The sequence below is a fragment of the Cyprinodon tularosa genome, unplaced genomic scaffold (genome assembly GCF_016077235.1).
Source record: "Cyprinodon tularosa strain WSP-4 unplaced genomic scaffold, ASM1607723v1 ctg167, whole genome shotgun sequence".
NCBI classification, from domain to species: domain Eukaryota; kingdom Metazoa; phylum Chordata; class Actinopteri; order Cyprinodontiformes; family Cyprinodontidae; genus Cyprinodon; species Cyprinodon tularosa.
Genome location: NW_024038504.1, coordinates 833,682 through 853,032, shown reverse-complemented (window position 1 = coordinate 853,032; position 19,351 = coordinate 833,682). Strand labels below are relative to the sequence as shown.

General features: G+C 37.2%; 1 protein-coding gene across 2 annotated transcripts in view; it reads left to right on the top strand.

Annotated features, from left to right (window-relative positions):
* The window catches only part of agbl4 (ATP/GTP binding protein-like 4), a 424,654-nt gene that overhangs the window by 350,749 nt on the left and 54,554 nt on the right, over window positions 1-19,351 (top strand). For both annotated transcript variants that reach the window (XM_038281088.1, XM_038281089.1), the window contains exon 7: window positions 18,756-18,845. In XM_038281088.1, coding sequence (XP_038137016.1) covers window positions 18,756-18,845 — 90 coding nt within the window. The remainder of the gene's footprint in view (window positions 1-18,755; window positions 18,846-19,351) is intronic.

The window sequence follows — 19,351 nt, the reverse complement described above, 5'->3', positions numbered from 1 at the left end:
TCAAGTGCAGGGGACCAGGGTTCTATGATGAGAGGCGGGCTGGTAGAACAAGAAGACAATGGAATCAGGATCATAATAGGGCCCCAATGGAATGCTACTACTCCAGAAATCCTAACCAATGGGGTTATATGAATAGACTTAACCTGGTGCAAGCCAGATTAATACTATGTGGAATTCAAATTGAACTACAGTATCGATCTGGAAAGCCTCGTGTAGAAAGTTGTTCACAAAAGAGAGGGACATTCAGTACAATTCTTTGAGCTGGTTGGGTACCTGCCATTGATGTCAAGTTGTTGGCCAATCACAGCTGCAGTAGCAATTTGATTTGTTTCACAACTAGTGGAGTTAACTGATGAATCAAACTCTTATGCAATCCTGTCAGGGAGAACATGCAATCATCTTCCTATCAACAAAGGCAAAAATCTTGACCTTTTGCTTGTTTTTCAAAAAGAAATAGAGTGTATTTTAGCTTAAACCGGCATAGCCATGTTTGTTTTACATCAGCCTCCCGCCTCTGGTTGGTGTTTTGATGTCATATACTACATTTTAATGGTCCGAAACATATCTGTATCAAGGCAAACATATCTGCTGGCTCCTTGCAAGATGTATTTTTGGGAGTTTTCTGAATTCACAAATCTCGCAACATTTTATCTTGCATGCAATGTAAGTGGGAACCATGGATGTTTCAATACCCACAATCTGAGCTAACAGCTAAATACGCTCCACTGTAAGCTGCTGCTGCTGCCGTGCATGCTGTGGAAGCTGTCAATCTCAAGGAAGGAAAAGTCTGCTCTGATGCATGCTGGGTAAAGAGAGAGGGGCAAGAACAACATCCAGGCACTTTGTCCGTTCTCAGTCTTGTGTTATTGTCAATTGGAACAGTACTAGGGCTGAGGCTGATGATGTTTCATGAGCACACCAGCACGTGAGAACGCACAAGTACACATATTGCGAAACAACAAAAGATTCCTAACAAACAAATAGTCAGAAGAGTCCACTGATCAAACTTCACTGTTGCATCCTGTCTGCAGGTCAGGGTTAACAAATAAAATTAATTCTGTGCTTCTATAATTTAATAAAAGAAAATTCCACTCCTTTCATAGTTTCCGACAAACAAATTAGTAGATTCTCCATTGACTGGGATCTGTTGAATTGTAATTAATGATAGACCTGAATGTCATCTACATAAAAACTGAATGATACATTAAAAAATTAGTCCAGAAGGATCAGCTAAAAAGAAAATAGAATAAGACCTCATTTTAAAATTGCGGCACGCCATATTTAAGGGGTACTTCAAGAAAAATATGTGTTAAAATGTTAAATACTGAGGTGTACAACATGAAAAACCTCCTTTAGCAATCTGGAAGAAATGTTGTCAGCAGAGCAATATGGAGGACTCAGCTTTCAAAGCATCTTGGAAATCTGAGAGATGGACATTAGTTCACAATTATATCATACCAGCTGCACCTTTAGGAGGTAGAGCACGGTTAACGATGCAAATGAGTGTAAAAACCTGCTAGCAAAAACTAAACTGTTAAAAACATTTCATGAAGTAAAACAAGAGGAGTCTTTTACTTGACTCTGTGAAACACCCTTGTGATACCATGAAATGTGATACTCTTAAATAGAATACATTCCAGTGTAAAGAACTGCTTTCACAAGTCAAATAATTGATGAATAGACTACTTTAAAATAAAAAAAAGACAGTTTTATACATACTGGTGAAGACACAAGCACCAAAAAAGGTTTATGCTATGCTTATGTTTTTATGTTATATTTAATAGCACAGATAAAACTTTATACCTGAACATTTGCTTTCCACATGCAAGCAAGTTTGCATGTGTTTTAAGATACACAAACCTTTTGAGATCAGTTGTGCTATCTTCAATTTGTCACAGGCAAATTAGACCCAGCAAACAAGAGAAGTTGAAGATGCTCTAGATAGATGGAAACAACTGAAGTTTTTGCCCATATGTAAAAAATTGTGAATCGCCCTAAATACCACATCCTTTTAGTGAAGCATTCTTGTGGCAGTATGATACTTTTCTCTTTTGGAGCTACTATGGAACTGGTAAGATTTGATAGTAGTAAGGACAGATAGGACAGACAAATGCTATAACGAATTTGAAAAAGATTCACATTTGTAACATAATTGTGGTAAAGATTCCTCTGATATAACTTTTTTATGGCATTGTTAAAATTATACCTTAAAAACAAAGAGTAACAAAGGTCACGTAGGTTACAGTTTCCTTTATAAGAATTTCCTGAAAAAAGAGGTGGTGTAAAAGCTATTTAATTTCTCTTGGAAATGTTATGCATATATATTTATGACAGGGTTTGTATTGGTCACTGACACAGAACACCTATTTTCTTTTTGGTCTTTCATTCTTTTTGCTTTTTTCCTCTTGTGTTTTGCTGCTAGGGCAGCTCTTTTGACCAGTCCTCACAGTTTCTGTCAGTAAAACACAACTCATTTGGACAGCACACTATTGGAGCCATTTATACTGACTGAATGTCACACAGCTCTTATGTCAGAACACAGAGTGCAACTTTCACAATATAACACTCAAATGTCAGGAATAAAAGTGTTAGAAACTGCAAAAACAGTGGCAAAATACTGCCATTTGGAACAAAGCCATGGAGATTTTAATTTTATTGCTACATTTAAATTTGTTTCTAGGTGTTATCCATGTTGTGAAGGTATCAATCTTTTGTACAATTCAAGGAAAGCCACACTCCTATAGTAGACAAAGGCCCTGTAATTCATTTCATTTTAATTTAAAGAGCTAGCCAAAGGTGTGTGTGGGACAGAGATTACAATTAGTGTCAGATTACAACAGTGTTTATAGTTTAGTGCCAAGGAATTTAGTGGAAATTTATATAGGTAATATAAACATGCATGGGGACTGATACTATACTACCTAAATTATTAACTTGTTTCTATTCTAACATACATGAACTTTGTTAATACCTGGTTATTAATCTAAAGTGTTTTATGTAATGTTGGCCTTGCTGCTTTATCTCTACCAGTTTGAACTCTTCTGGTAAGGCTTTCTTCGAATTTAAGAGAGCATTTATGAATGTTGTTGACCACATACTGTAATCCACATGCAGTTAAAGTTTCGCAAAGAAATCACATCCCTCCTTTTATCTCTGGCATTGTTTGGTTTATTTCTGCATAAAACACTCTGGAATGCATAATTTTACGAGTGTTTTTTTTTTCATTATATCATTGTAAAATTTTGCCGGTAGTCTCAGACACCTTAGATATATATTAAGAAATGCATAGATTAAACATAGATTCTGGCATTACCATTTGAACACTAAAGATGTCTTGTTAGATGTCTCTAACATGCTGACATTTTGAGTTATGTTGCCATACATACAAACATACACACATGCTTAGACATATGTGTGTATTCATACAAGTGTGGCAAGGTACACAACAGAGCTTTTGGAAAGAGGGAGTGAAAAGTCAGAGCGGGGTCATGTCACAATTTAATCATGCATCCTGGCTACTTGGCCTTGGGGATTTCCTTTGGTTGACTCGGCAATACGTGTGACTTTCACCTGGGAGTCTGTGGGATAAAATCCTGCTTGGGCCCCTGTTGTGTAGTGTTCATTGCATGCATACATAAGAAAATGATTCTTAGGTAGTGTCTTAATCAAAGTACCACTATTCAGACAGCAATTTTTTTAATTACATCAGTAATTCATGTAAACATGAAAAAAAAAACATTACCAAGATCTGGCGTTTTGTGTTAATACTATAAACCCTGCATATCACTTTTAAAATTAGCTTAGGATATTGCACATTTGAAATTCTTTATATTGACCTATTAAAGTTGTTAGACAATTTTCTGAGTTGTGAACTGCTTTAATAATAGGAAAAATAACCTGCTTTACCATTGTATGCTCTTTTTTTTTTACATTGGGAGCTCTTTCATGTGTAAATTAAGGAGGAAATGTGCTTGGCTCCTTTGTTAATGAAGAGTGCATATTATCACATTGTCTTTTGTTCTTTTAATGTTGTTTTGGTGCGTCCCAGCGGCCTGTTGATTTCTGTCGAGCACTAAGTGGCTGTTAATGGCACAAACATGACTGTGTTTTTAAAATAGCAGACTGCCCATTAGACTGGTATTAACAAGGTAATGGGCTGTTACTAAACTGCTGAATGACATTGCCGCTGCTGCTGCCGCCCCAGTCGAGCCAAGCCGCACAAAGCACGCTCATACACCGCATTCAATAAGCGATAAATAAACAATCAATAATTTAAGCAAAGCCACAGAGAAGACAGGTTTCAAACTTAGTGCAGCTGTGAACAAAAAAAGAACAATAAGGTAAGAGGTTACAGAGATGGAGGAAGAAAAATACTACTCAAAGATATAGCTGGGAGGCATGAGTGTGGTTATTAAAGCTGGGATGCTCTATGGTTGTTTACTTCAGCCCAGCCGCATTTTTGTGTCTTAGAAATTATTGATAGGTATGAAGTGAGAAAGTAATAAAGAACTACACATCAGTTGTATCTGCACATTGGACTCCCTGTTTGCTCTCTGTTAAATTAGGTTTAGTTGCAGCCTCTTTCTGCTACCTAAATGATATTCAGGACCAGGCTCTGTCCTCTCTTTAGATCACACGCAGAGGCATGTGGTCATGTATTTTGTATCAGTTTGTGCACATGTAGCTTTTTAAAAAGTTGATTCTGCAAACACACAGTCACATATGTGCTCCAAAGCACACATGCGCACAAACAAACTCTTTCAGTGTGGTGCGGCGATAGGCCAGCACAGCGGGGGGTATATCCCAGGGAAATCATTTCTCTCACCCCTTTCTTCCTATTTGTAACTCGTCCTTTCAAGCAAGACAGCCCTTAAAGTTCAGTGGTGCATTCTTCAAAAAAGGCTATTACTGGCTGCCTATGATTCTGTATCATGCTGCGCACACACCAGCCATCCCTCCTTTTTATGTGCCTCTCCTCCTGTCATCATTTTCTGAAGCCATGAGAAGAAGTCAGGGTTTCCGAAAGGCCTGTGACCAATGCCTTGAAACCCTAAGCAATCTATGCCTTGACTTTGCTCCAGATGTCCGTATCCTATTGCTAAAAGAGGCCTTTTGCTTTGATACTTGACAGAGCTTCTGCTTTGTCTCTGCCTTTGTGGATCTCCGTCATGCCCTTTATGCTGACTGTCTATCACAGTAATTCTGAAGACTTAGAGGGCTTTTAGAGAACAGCATGTGACTTTGGGAGATATGGGTGGCATCTAAAGTATATAAAGAAAATCCCGATGTTGCTCAGCTGGGTCTGTAGAGAAAGAATAAAGATGCCTATGCAGACAACAGACTATGATCAAAGAAAAGAGGGTCTCTTAGATGCCTTTTTGTTAGCAAAAGGGGCTCCAGTGAAATTCAGGACCACAGTTTTAACAGTTGTTACTTAAGGATTGGTTAAAGCCTTTTTACTAAGATGGTTTGAGGCAGGATTAAAAAAAAAAGGGTTTTTCTTTTTGATTAAACATGTTTTTATGTTTCCTTGTAAAATACACCTTGTTCATTTATTTTATAAGGAAGGACCTGAAAATAGCCATTTTAGCTGCATGTCTGCTCTTTTACATTACAGTTCTTCTGTAATGTTACATTACAAACTTCTTACATATTAAACTGTATTTGTCAAAAAAAGGTTAATGAAGCCCATGTAATTCAGTATGTAAAGGTTAAAAAAAGTAGTGCTGAGGATAAAACCAAAATTCTTTAGCACATCCGATGCTCGAACATGTCGCTTGGCCTCCCGACACTGTCCCCCATAGACTTTGCATGTATATCAGACGTTTTCACGCCCAAAATGTAGGCTAATGTCTTTTGAGACGCTCTTTATTAAGACAAAGGTCCACCTTCTATAAAAATTTATTGGCTTCGGAGAGGGTGCGGTACGTCGTTGATTGGCCAAGCAAGGCACATCAGCAGGTGTTACAGGCGAGGCTGAGAAACAGTCTTAGAGGTAGAATTTTTTCCTAGTTTCATAATAACAGGCCACAAACAATTTTAGTTTCTAAATCACACTTACTCTGAGACAGATATATGATTGCTTTAAATAAAAAACAAAAACAATGGTCTTAAAGGAATAGTACACCCAAAACATGATTAGCCTTCATTTTCTACTCACCCCCATGCTGAACAACACTCTGGAGTACTTTTTTGATATCTCAAATGCATCTGGAGATCTTGGAGGCTTCATGCAGTCTGCTGACATTCAAATAATGGAGGTCTATGGTGACCGAGACAGAAAGGTCCATAAAAGTCCACAAAAAACGTGTCAATATTCCTCCATACTGCTCGTCCAATGTATTCCAAGTTTCCTGAGTGGGTAGCATCCAGAATTTACTCGAAACGAAGTCATTTAGAATGTTTTTAGAGCATAAACAGTAGTGTATAGGATTTCCTGAAAGCGCGCACACGATTCTACGGAAGCCGGCAGACCAAACCAGCGCATTCAGCTCGGCAAAGAACTCATGCTCTTCCTCAACACTGAAGTCCTCAGACATTTTTCTTTCGTTGTTTCTTTCTTTGCACAGGTAAACAGCACATTTCTTCTTCTACTCTTGCATTATTGGCAGAGCAGACGCTGAATGCGCACTTTCATCTGGTTTGGTCTGCCGGCTTCCGTAGCGTCGTGAGCGCGCGTGTGCGCGCTTTCAGGAAATCCTATACACTACTGTTTATGCTCTAAAAACATTCTAAATGACTTTGTTTCGAGTAAATTCTGGATGCTACCCACTCAGGACACTTGGAATACATTGGACGAGCAGTATGGAGGAATATTGACACGTTTTTTGTGGACTTTTATGGACCTTTCTGTCTCGGTCACCATAGACCTCCATTATTTGAATGTCAGCAGACAGCAAGAAGCCTCCCAGATCTCCAGATGCATTTGAGATATCAAAAAAGTACTCCAGAGTGTTGTTCAGCATGGGGGTGAGTAGAAAATGAAGGCTAATCATGTTTTGGGTGTACTATTCCTTTAAGATGCAATCTGTAAGAAGACAGACAGCTTATTGGAAATGGTGCTAAGAAAAAATAATTTTGTATCTCAGATGAAGCAAAGAAGTAAAAAATTAACACAGTTTCACTTTGTTTCCCTATAACTACATAAGATTATGCTTAATTCCATTGATTGTGGATGCTCTGAAATACTTAGACTTAGAGACTTAGACTTAGACTAAATTTATAGTCTTTTTGTGTACACCAAGTGGATACAAAACGAAATTTCATTGATAACAGCTTACAACAGTGAAATGAGTAGCTTACAACAGAGAAATGAACATTACCATAATAAAGTGCAGCAGTGATAATCATGTAAACAGTATAGGAGAAAAGGAAAACCAGTTTTAAAAATAATGGTGCAAAAATGCATGAACATGGAAAGGTTCAGTGCAGCGCAAAATAAATATGGTGCAAAATGCAGAATAACATTGAGTTGTTTTCTTTTTTTCTTTTTTTTTTTTACAGTGTCCTGTCTGGCAATGTGGCAATAAGAATAATTGTCTTGATGCCAAAAGGAGCCCAACAGATTTTACTTTCACAAGTGTAGCGGTATGGCAATTGCCATACTGCTCTACTTGTTTCATGCATATATTTTGCTTTATCATAATTATGCAGGGAGTTTTACAGTTTATATGGACACTACAATGTAAGTAGAGCAGAAAAACAGAAGAAGAAAAAGGAAAAAAAAAGAAAAAGAAAAAAGGAGAAAAGATGAAAGAAAGAGGAGATAGAAAGGAGACAAAACATTGAGTTGTTTTCTATTTAAAAGGGCAAAAGTTTCAGCCACATACTGTAGGATGGTGCAAAATAATGTTGTGAGTATGATGCAGAGTCTAGTTTAGTGTTTCACAGTTCAACAGTCTGATAGTAAGGGGGAAATAGCTGTTGCAGAACCTGCAGTGGATGCTGCACCAGGAAGAACAGTCTATGTTGGGGAGTGAGGCATCGCTGATGATGTTACTTTGGCCAGTTTCTGTTCAAAATGTATACTTTTTAAGATCAGAAGTCAAAATCACCAATAAACATAATCGTTTTAGTGGTAGTGATTTGTCATGACATTATTCTACAACAAAAAAATATATGTATATTAGCGATTTTTAAACACTGATATTAGGGTGAAGCAAAATTGTTCATACTTTCACATTTTAAGTTTACTCTATACTAATTTCTAATCATGCAAGTGCAGTTGTTATGTAGATGACACCGATAGTGAAATATGAGTCCCAGGGGGATAGAGAGGAAATGTTTCTTTTTTTAAATTTAAATGCAGAACATTTATTTCTTTAAACTCTTGCAGTAATCTCCCTGACAATTGTTGCCGCCATATGGGAATCCCTGCTGCTGCACTGATGGATCGAAGAAGAGCTTGTAGAGACAAAGACGGCTTAAAGAGTCCTGCCCTCAGCTCGACCATTTTACAGATGAAATAGCAGCACTGCGTGCTAGTGGACAGTTGGATAATTTTATGGCTTGACATTGGGAAACCAGCTGTGCTGTCCATGGTGCTGAAATTACAAACGCAAATTTACTTAGAGGTCATGTGTTAGAGTTCTTTTAATTGTTTAAGATTTCAACATTCCATTTTTTCCTTACTGAAAGGTTCACATCTGACAGTAAAATTACAGTATTTGTATAAAAAAGGCATTAAAGAATATTTGGTTTATGGTTTCAGACTGAGTATGAAGATTAAAGATCAATTAAAGATCACACAAAGAACAAGTCACACTTTTGATAAAATGTTTTTTAATCCAAATATTACTGTAAATTTCCAGTGTAACACTGGAACATAATAATTCACTTAGTTGAAACAGTTTCTTGCTGTGACAAGACCTCTTTTCTTAATCAGCTGATATGTATAGGGTCATTAACCAGTTTCTTTTTACCTGCAAATAGTGATAAGACTTATAATACATCCGTCCCATCAATATTTGAAGTAAATGCTTCCATGAGAACCAACAATAACAAATACTTAAATTGATTTCATTTTGTTTTACAAGCTATAAAGCTAGCAAAACAAAAACAAGTTGAAACAAGAAACAAATCAAGTATGTACCATGTAAGAATAAAAAAAAAAAGGACAACTTAACTGTACACCATTGGGCCTCACAGTGATCTAGTGAAGTCTCACTCTCTCTCATTAAACACGTTTCAATTATTCTAAATCTGTTTAAAATAAATTTTCAATTCCTCAGTATAAACTTTGTTTCTCAAACATAAAATCCATGCCAAACTGAGATCATATTGCATTGTTTTGATGATTATGGTTTTTAACTGTTTTTATTTCTTTTCTGTGTCCATAGCAGCTTAATTTAGTTGAGTTCCACTAGTTTAGTCAAGATTTTGTAACTGAACCATGTTTGAATTGTGAGATGAATGATTTTTATTAAGAAATATTTATATTTTTAATAGAGGTTGTTGTGAATCTATTTCATATGTCTGCATGGCAAACACACATCCCGTTGGGGGGGGCGGGGGGGGGGGGGGGTTCACAGTACAACTCAGGACAGTCGGAAAGATATTTGATTAAAAAGAAACATACAGCCGCATTTAATTGTAGTATATTCATTTGCCATCCCCCTGGTGGGCTTTGACTATAAAGTTATTGAATAACACCACAGTCTTATTTGTCCCATACCTCCTGTACAGAGACTGTTGGAGATGGACACATGTCTGCAGAGAGTCTGCAAGCACTAAGTGTGTATAGAAATGGGAGAGATGGATGTAATTAGTAGTTTTTGTGCTGTGGATAGCAACTGTTTAGGCTTCACTGAATCACAGTGATGTAAAAGAACACTCCAGTGTGTTTCCATAAGGCGTTATCACCATTGCCCCAAAACTCATATTTGAAATCATGTTGTAAAGGGTTTGGTATTCTGATTTAGAGAGTACAACTTCACTTAACTATCACATTTGAAAGGACATTCATAGTGTTTCTATCTATGTCACCCAAATGGTCCCGCAGTTTACATCGATAGCTCTCTGCTGTTTGGTCAATGATGGCCAAAGCCCTGTGTTTCATCAGCATCTCCCCATTAACATAATTAGAAAGCCCTCAAGGCTCAGGCCTGAATACTGATGGTGGGATAGCACCTCGTTTCCCCACCTGCCCATCTCTCCAACACTCGTCTCCCTTTGTCTGAGCGCTTGAGTACGTCATTCCCATCGTCTGTGACCTCCACTGTCATCGCGCCTGCCCTTGAGAAGCAAAAATCTCTCTATTTCACAGCGACCAGCCATAAGGGGGCTTGATTGTGGCAAATTGATCCATAATCACACAGTGCTCAGAGCTTTTTTGTCATGTCGCCTCTTCATCTCCACTTGTGAAGCACACTGTTGGCTTATTTACATGCTGCCTTCTCAAGTGCTTCCTCTGTTCCCAACCTTCTATCGTTTCCTTTTTCATTCCCTGTCTCTTGCTTCCTTCAAGTCAGTCCTTTTATCACTTTGCCAGCCAATTTTCTTTGCCACCCCCCCTCTCTGTTCCTCCACTTTCTTTCTCAATGTGATGCCAATCACAGAGTCCCAACATGGCATTGTAATCCTGTTCTTATGGACCGCTGACCAAAGCACCTCAGCTGTTGATTGAGCTCTTCAGATAACCCTGATGTTCATGATAGAGGAAATGGACATGTAGGGGTGACTTAAGGAGGAAAAAACAGTTTACTATGCCTGTTTTTCCTGACTTTGCACAGCATCTAAGTTAAAGAAATTATTCTTTAAATGAAAAATAATAAGCTGGTTTGCCTCAAGCATATTGAAAATGTGATAAAATTATATATTTATACAAGTAATAAAGATACAGTAATGACTTTTCTATCATTAAAACGTAGGGTTGCATCGGTCGTGACATCAATCAGCGGCTCGTCTAACTCAATTAACATTTCAACTTTGTCACTACCGGATTAGTTTTTAATCCTTATGTTGAGACCATCCCACTGAAGTACTACCAGTCTGCCTCCTGCTGCAAAGCATTACCACACTCCTCTAAAAACCACCTAGTATTTGGAAAAATCCTCGCTGTCAAATTCCAGACAAGTGAGGCACAACAACAATTTTCAGATCCAGGCCTCCGTTCTGTCAGAGAGTGGGGTGAAGATCGATGTATTTTTTTTAACACCCCAATCTGCTATCACTTCATAAGTCATTTTAAAATGTCAGCTAGTTAAGCCAGTATGGCAAGTCATTTTTCATCAGGGTAATTTACAGCAAGGAGAGCAAAGAGGTTTTATTTCTAAAAGAAAGAAACTAATTTTCTCTTTGGAAACAGATTTTACATTAAAACATTAGACTAGCCTGCATTTGAATAAGGATATTTTTATACATTATAAATAATTATATCACAGTACTATTAGGGGGCGGGGGCATTGTGTTAAGTGATGATTGTTATTATAAATCAATCTCAATTGGTATGAGTGTTGGTGCTTCTGTTCATTTTCATTTAAAATCAAAATATATCTTCTAGTTTTTTATATTTCATAATTCCATGGAATATTTTTCTTTTGGAAGAGAACAGAACTTCTGGCATGCATCACAGTGGATATTATTTCTACACATCATGACACTAGTAATGAAAAAGCTTTTTTCTTTTTACTAGCAGGTTTAATACCTTTTTTTGGAGACCTAGTGATCCTAATCTTCTTTTCTTTCCAAAAATCAAGGCTTGAAGCCAAATAGAAAGATGTGAATTATCAAGTAAAATCAGAAGAAACTAAAAACGTTTTGGAAAATATAACAGAATTGATTTTAAAACATTTATAATTCAGGTATTTTCTAAATTAAAACTATTTTTTCAATGGGATTATGGCATCACCTGCAATTTTGTTTAAAACTTTTGTTTTCAAATGTGCATTTTTTTTCTCTTGCTGCAGAAATTCACTTAGACATACTGTTGCGTTACTCAGAATGAGATTAGGGCTTTTTAAACACTATAGAAATGGGTCCCAACAGGTTTGTACATCAGTATATACTATTTCCAGTGATGTTCATTGTTTATCTTAGAGAAAATCAAGGCTCTATTGTAAAACAAGAAGCTATAATTATGCAGTTTTTCCCCCTGCCTCCTCTCTCCTTGCCGCTCTGACGGTTTAGCTGTGTTACACGTGCTGCGTTTCATGACAGAAGATGCTTTATAACTGTATGGGAAGGCCTTGGCAGAATCCTTGCATCCCCATAAGATGAGCTGAATTAATCTGAAACAATTCCCAGGCTCTCTGGCACCTATACTTTCATGCAAGCACAAAAGTGTAAGCCGTGGAACTGGTCAATCCCTGGGAAGAAAACAGAATCATAAAACTCTTATCACTCTAGAGCCCTTTGCACTTGGACACACAGCTCCATCCCTCTTTTTCTCCCTCCTTATTTCTTTCCCCTTCCTCCTCTCTGTGTCTGGTCGCCCTTGAGGTGGCAAAGCAGTGGTGTTTCAGAGCTTGGAGTTGGGGTGTGTGAGTGTGTGTGTAACGGCTTGATGGCCATTGAGCCTCACTCGACTGGCCAGTGCAAAGCGCTGCACCGCGTTTCAAGGCTCTGTATAAATTCAACGTCAGTGACAATTTACGGCTCACACCCATCCTTGATACAATGCTGCGGGCAGAGCGTCAAGCGTGGCTTTATTCCATTTCACCAAAGTGAAGTCAATTTATTACAGTGTAAATCCACAGAACAGAGATATGGGGATGCGTTGGTTTTTGAGACCTGCAGTGGATAACTGTCTGTTTTGTTTTTTCACTATGTGTGAGGAACAGCAGAGCAATGTATACCATAAGAAATTTAGATTCTGTTTTTTTGTTTTGTTTTTTTTTTGGCTTTTTCAGTTTTAAACTAAATGCTATTTATATCATTTAGATGGTTAGGGTTATGTGGCCTTCATGTCAAAAAAGTTTAAGCCCAAGAGAGGTTTCCAAGCAATTCATTGATTGAATTTTCTTTTAACATGAGTAATTTCTTTTAAATATATGCCCCGTCTATAAGAAATCCTGACAGGGCTTTCTTTGTACGGGCTGGAGAGAAATGACGACCAAGATCTCAGTTAATTACATCATGTCACAACTTATGAGAGCAGACCAAAAGTTCCTGAGAGGGCTGTCACAGAAAGAGCTGACCAGCACAATCAGGACTGACCTTCAGAATCCATTTGATTTATGAGGTATTTTGTTTTTATTCTCAGGCATTTTCCTTCAAGGAAGTAATTTACATATTTATCTGAACTGATCTAAGTTTGACATCATATATATATATATTTATATGTAGTTTTTTCAACCCCCTTTCTGGCAAGCAGCAGGAGAATGAACAGCAGTGCCTTGTGGTGCATGACTTTGGCAGGTGAGAAAAATGCTGAGGGAGCACTTTGATTTGGAGGTGTGGGCATAAATTGTGCTTCTTGCTGCTTTCACTCACTCATTGTCAACAACCCCCCTCAAACACACACACACACACACACACGCACACCCACACACACACACACACACACACATCCCCTCCTTAGCTTCTACCCCTTGCTGTGGCATATACATTTTTTTCTTCTTGCCCTCTTATGTAGTCCCCTGTCTCCCACAAAAATATATGTTTTCTTCTAAACCATGTGTAACTATTCCAATCGTACTCAAAAGATGTCAGAAATGGCCTCTCAGGAAAGGAAGCTGCTCTCTGAATAACGGGAATGCAAATAAAAGTTCTCATCACAAAACATTCTGGATGCTTAATAACTGTAATGCAGTGTTACATGAACTCCAGGAGGAAATTACAGCATCAACTTGACATGAAAGCAAAGTGAGATGGAGAAAAACTTAATTTAAATTTAAGTACTGTATCATCATGCTCTTCATTCATTTTAACCTGATCATGTCAACAGTGAAGCTCATAAGAAATATTAGCATATGCTAATAAAGGACAATTGGGGTGTGTTTAGGACAAATTGGAGGGAGCTCTGATTAGGCCATAAAAGATGTAAGTTTAGGATTTTCATCACTCTTAAATACTATGTTTGTTTTATGCCCGGAAAGTTCCAATGCCAACACAGTGCCATGCCATATCTTATAAAAGCTTGTGACGATACATTTAGATTGAGCTTTTTCTTATTTGCAATAGAATTGCAGAAAAAAAGGGATCTATGTAATACATAACTAGATGAGTGCTTCCAGACAAGTATGAATATTACAGTAATCAATGATACAAAATTAGCAAACTCTAAATTTAAAATTTGAAATTTTTAATGAAATAAAAAAAAACATAAACTGGTACATTACTTTTCTGCATTAAAGACTGCATGGCATACTGTTGGTTTAAACTGGTTGCACTTTTTCATAACTGAAAATAGAAATATCCCTTCACATGGGAGGATAGCATTGCTAATAAAAAAGAACAAAAACTTTGTTCTGAGGATATAGTCGCTCTTGAAAGTTATATTTTGGTAAAAAGGCCATCTAAGAATGTAGGACAAATTAAGAAGAAACATAACTCTAGACAAAACTTTAACCTAGAAATGCTTGACTTAGTATTTACGAACTGAATCAGCAACACTTTCCCAGCCTTTTGGTAGCTTTTTTGTGATGTAATGAAAAATCCTGAGATGAGGAACTTCAAGTAGAAGAAAAGTATGACTTTATAATAGGGACTTATTTAAATGTTTACTTCAATAGAATATTATTAAAAAAAAGTAGAATGGTGAATTAAGCCTAATGGCTTCTGGAACTACTGGTAGCTGTACGTAGTCAATAAATATTGAAATAAATTATAAATGTTATGATAGTCAAAAGTCTTAAAAGGTTTTGTTTACCAAAAAGAAATGGGAAGTATAAATTATCTGAAACGTTTTTGGATGAAGCAGGGTTTTAGATTTCAGGCTGGCACAAGTGCACAAACCCCCTCAAAAAAATACTAGAAATGTAGTTTATAACAGTAAGATCAAAGCTGCTATTTTACTGAGCTGTGGGTTTCCCCTCACTAATACAGATACAGATTATGACAGTTTAAACACTAAATTTATCATTTTAAAGCCTCCAAAATTGTACTTTAAAGCGGTGAGTGGTTTCTATATATCTCCAACTGAATTATTTTGCAATAGAAAGAATCATGTTCTTTTTTTATATATACACCACTTGACATATGACAATGACTTAAGATTTGATTTCACATTTAGCTCAGTGCTTCACCTGGAAATAAGTTATTGTTGATGGGTTGTTGGGCTGCACAGTAGAGCAGTGGGTAGGACTGCTTCCTTCCAAGAAGAAGGTTTCGGGTTCGATTCTCGGCCCAGGGTTTTTATGCATGGAGTTTGCATGTTTTCCGTGGGCATCTCCTGGTACTCCAGGTTCCTCCCACAGTCCAAAAACATGGCTGTTAGGTTCATTGGCTTCTCTCATTAGGTGTGAGTGTGTGCATGAATGGTTGTTTGTCCTGTTTGTCTCTGTGATGCCCTGCAATGGACTGGCGACCTTTCCAGGGTGTACCCCGCCTCTCGCCCATTGACAGCTGGAGATAGACACCAGCACCCCTCATGACCCAAGAAGGGATAAGCTGGATGGATGGTTTTTTTCTGATTTTTTGAAAACTGACAAGAAAAGCTCTACAGAGTTTAAGGACTTGTGTTGAAAGATACTTTTCAGTCTTGTTTTTGACCTTTGCTTTTTTTGTGCTCTTTTTTATCTGACAGCCACTCTTTCTGTCTCTTTAATGCCCCAACTGTTGATCTTCACTGCCACCTCTGGGTCAGGAGATGCTGCTACATCACTTTGCGTTTGAGGCTCAACCATAACTTAACCCAAACCTTTCATGTGAAATGCCACCGTCAGCTGAGTCAAAATGATTTGTTTCTGTACATTCACTCCATCAATAGCTGTTGTTTTCTGGTTACCTGAGCATGTTGTGTGGAACATGCATAGAATAGGTTGAATTCATTTTGTTGTACAGTGCTTGGTTGCTCACATCCAGATTTAAACAGCAATGAAGAAATCCAGGTTAAAACACTACAGCTACTCGGGGAGTATTTGTTTGTGCTCACAGAAGACATCCCTATACAGATACACAGAGTAATGTGAGATTAATCCTACATCTTTTGTAAGCTTCAGGAGCCTGCTATAAGATATTGTTTTAAAGAATGGAGCAAAGGCACACTAATAGTTAATGCAGCATGGCCTTAATGGTTGAATTCCCAAGTAAGTCGAGTCCTTGGCAGCTTCCTCTGCTCCTGCTTCCTGGTTTTACTGTAGTGGAAATTTGTGTCTGTCTGTTTACTGCTATGCTCTCTGCATTGTGTAGGTCATTTTTATGTTCTCATATCTTGGATCTGTGTAGTAACTTCAGGTTAAAGCCAAAGCAGAATTTCCGTCTGATGGAATTTCACAGCCACCGAGCTCCCTGCATCCAGCTAAGGCACAAGTGGTCACATTTAGAAGAACCATCCCACTCCGCCGCATGAAAACTCCTGAATGGCAAACCCATTTGTCTCTGTGGAGGGCAGAAGAAGGAAAAAGCAAAAGAAATCTTACAGAACAAAGCTTTTTCGACAACTTTTATCTACTTAAACAGACACACATACAAGCATTGCACTGAGGTTAAATTGGAATTAAGTAGAAGGAAAGAAGCTTAGCCTGTTGCTAATTAGCATTTTCTCTGCTCAGCAGAAGAAAACAGAGCGATCGATAAGATATTAAGTTTGTGTATAGCAAAGAGGTGCACAATCACTTTAATCTATTACTGCAGATTAGAAGACAAACACTGGCAAAAAGAAAGCACAACAAAACTTTGAACTCTGGATTTCAATTGAACCTGAGATTCAGTGGGTGGATGTTACATGTTTGACTGTCTGTAGTGCTGCTTTTAAATCTTTTCTTAAAAACTAATTTTTGCAAGATTTTGTGGCCTTTGATCCTTACTTTTTAAAAAAACAGATCATGTGATAAATAAGCTCAGAGGACCAGCATAATGACACAATTTCCCTTTTTAGTGCCTGGTTAAATCCCTTTTTTGCCTTAAAAGCTGAAAGTTACTGTGAAAATTTCCACCATATCTTGAAGAATATTTATTATATATTTGTTAATTGTAGATTAATTAATCCATGTTAACAAATCCAGTCTCAGAGGATTTAAAATATATCACATTGGTATTATCTGGCTGGTAGTATTCATCAGCAGAAATTGTGGTCCTCAACTGTTGGAGTTATATGAAGTTCCTTTTTATAATAAAACGGGCCAAACTTTGCCACAAAATAAATTCCTCTACCTTATTACACCATCCCTGTTCTGAAAAAGTATAAGAGGGCAGGATGAACATTTTCTTGTTATTTATGATAAATTTGGAAACTGAATCTAAATGTTCCATCTGCATTTAAAACTCTTCAAACCTAATCTGGTCGGTTAGTCCAGATACAGATGTTGACAATTGGGCTTTGTTTGGTCTATCTGATTGTGTCCCATTTTAATCCAATAATAGATGCTGAAAAGACGTTGAATACTGGAAATTGAAAATTACAGCTTTTCACCTTTCACTTTTCAACCAAAAGTAGACATTGTTTGGATGTAAATCATGTCGTCTTTTCAGTGTCTTCAACAAATTTTTGCTCGATGGGTTATGTCGATGAGCCTCCGCAAACTCTAGCCTCACTCCTGTGCTTAGCTCACATGACTGGCAACTGGACTTTTTCTTATCTTTTTCAACGCTCGATGCTTTGTGTGTTCATAGGTGGTGATTTGGTTTTACATTTACTTTCCTATCACCTTGAACAAGTCTCCATTTTCTCCTTTTACCTCTAATACACAAGAGCAATTCGTCCACGCACCTGCTGATTACTCATTTATGAAATATTTTTTGGAAACCAGAGATGGTTGTGTATAAAAATACCAATCAGTAAATCATGTGATTTACTGATTCATAATGTAATCTCAGCTGAACAAGTGTAGTCAATAAAGTGGCTGTTTTGGATATAACAGAACATCCAACTCTAAAATGTTTGTTTTTGTCTTTTTACTGGGTTTTTAAAACATCTCTGTCAGATGCGCAGCTTTTAACAGCTGATACGTGTAGTACAACTATTTTAGATTTTAAAGTACTTTATTAAATTCAGTCTAGACTTACTTAAGACTGTCTATATTAAGTCTTTAGTGTTAGGATTAGGTATTTTCTCTATGCCATCACTTCTTTTATCCTCTTAGCGGCCAAATGCTGTCAGAAAAATGAGTTGAGTGTTGCTGACCAACCAGGGGAAAAGTTTATTGGTGCTCGTAGCACTTAGCTAAGCGGACACTATTTGATTTTTTTCTTTAAAAGAGGAAAACAGATGAAGGACAGGAATCAAGGAAGGACAAATGATAATTGGAAACAGACTGTCCATCAACCTCTATAAGGTCAGAGGCCAGAGATAAATTTTTACGCAGATGTGAGAACTTCACTCAGAAATCTCCCTTAACTTACACCTGTTGTACTCTGATCCTGACCTCTCTAGATCTATAATTCACTACAAATGTTTAATATTCTGTGCAAAGTGTTGGTTTGATGTTACGCAGTCCAGTGTGGAGATAGATATCCAAGTCCTTTAGTTCAGAAACATTCCTTTTTAATTAAACAAGAATCAGGTGGACATATTTATATGACTAATTTTCTTACCTTAGGCTACCCCATCTTTATTCTTTGACAAAACAACCTCTTTTCATTCCTTGTTCCTTTATTTGCTTTTGCCTTTCTCTAAGCATTCATTCTCTTCAAGCCTTTTGTTTGTCTTTTTACAGATAATGTGAGTTCAGAGAGGGAGAAGAAGCTGGTTTTTCTCACAGCTCGTGTTCACCCTGGAGAGTCTCCGGCCTCTTTTATCTGTCAAGGTAAAATATTTATGTTATTTATTTAGACATTGTTAGAGGGTGAGACAAGTGGACATAATGGTATTTATCTAGCTTCTTAATTAGGGCCAGGTGAGGGTGAATGTTGCCCTTTTGCAGGTGAATATGATTGTGCTTCAAGCTAAAAGTCCCATCTTTTGGCTCCACAATTTTCTGAGATACATAGGCTTACATAATATACAGTCTGTTTTTTCTATCAGATCAGGTTGTTTAATGGTATGTCGAAATCATATGTTTATTGAATACAAATAAAGGACGAGCTGTGCAGTGATATAGCCTGGCAGCATGTTTTTGGGATGTTTGAACCCTAATATTTAATGAACTTTCACAATTATTACATAATGTAGGCTCAGTCTATATTCAAGGACTAACAAATTTATTTGAAATTTTATATTAACTTGCAAGGCTATGTGTATTGTTGTAAATGCAAATTAGGAAAAAAAAAATATTAGAAAGGCTGGTATTTTTTTTCATGAGTAAAAACATCT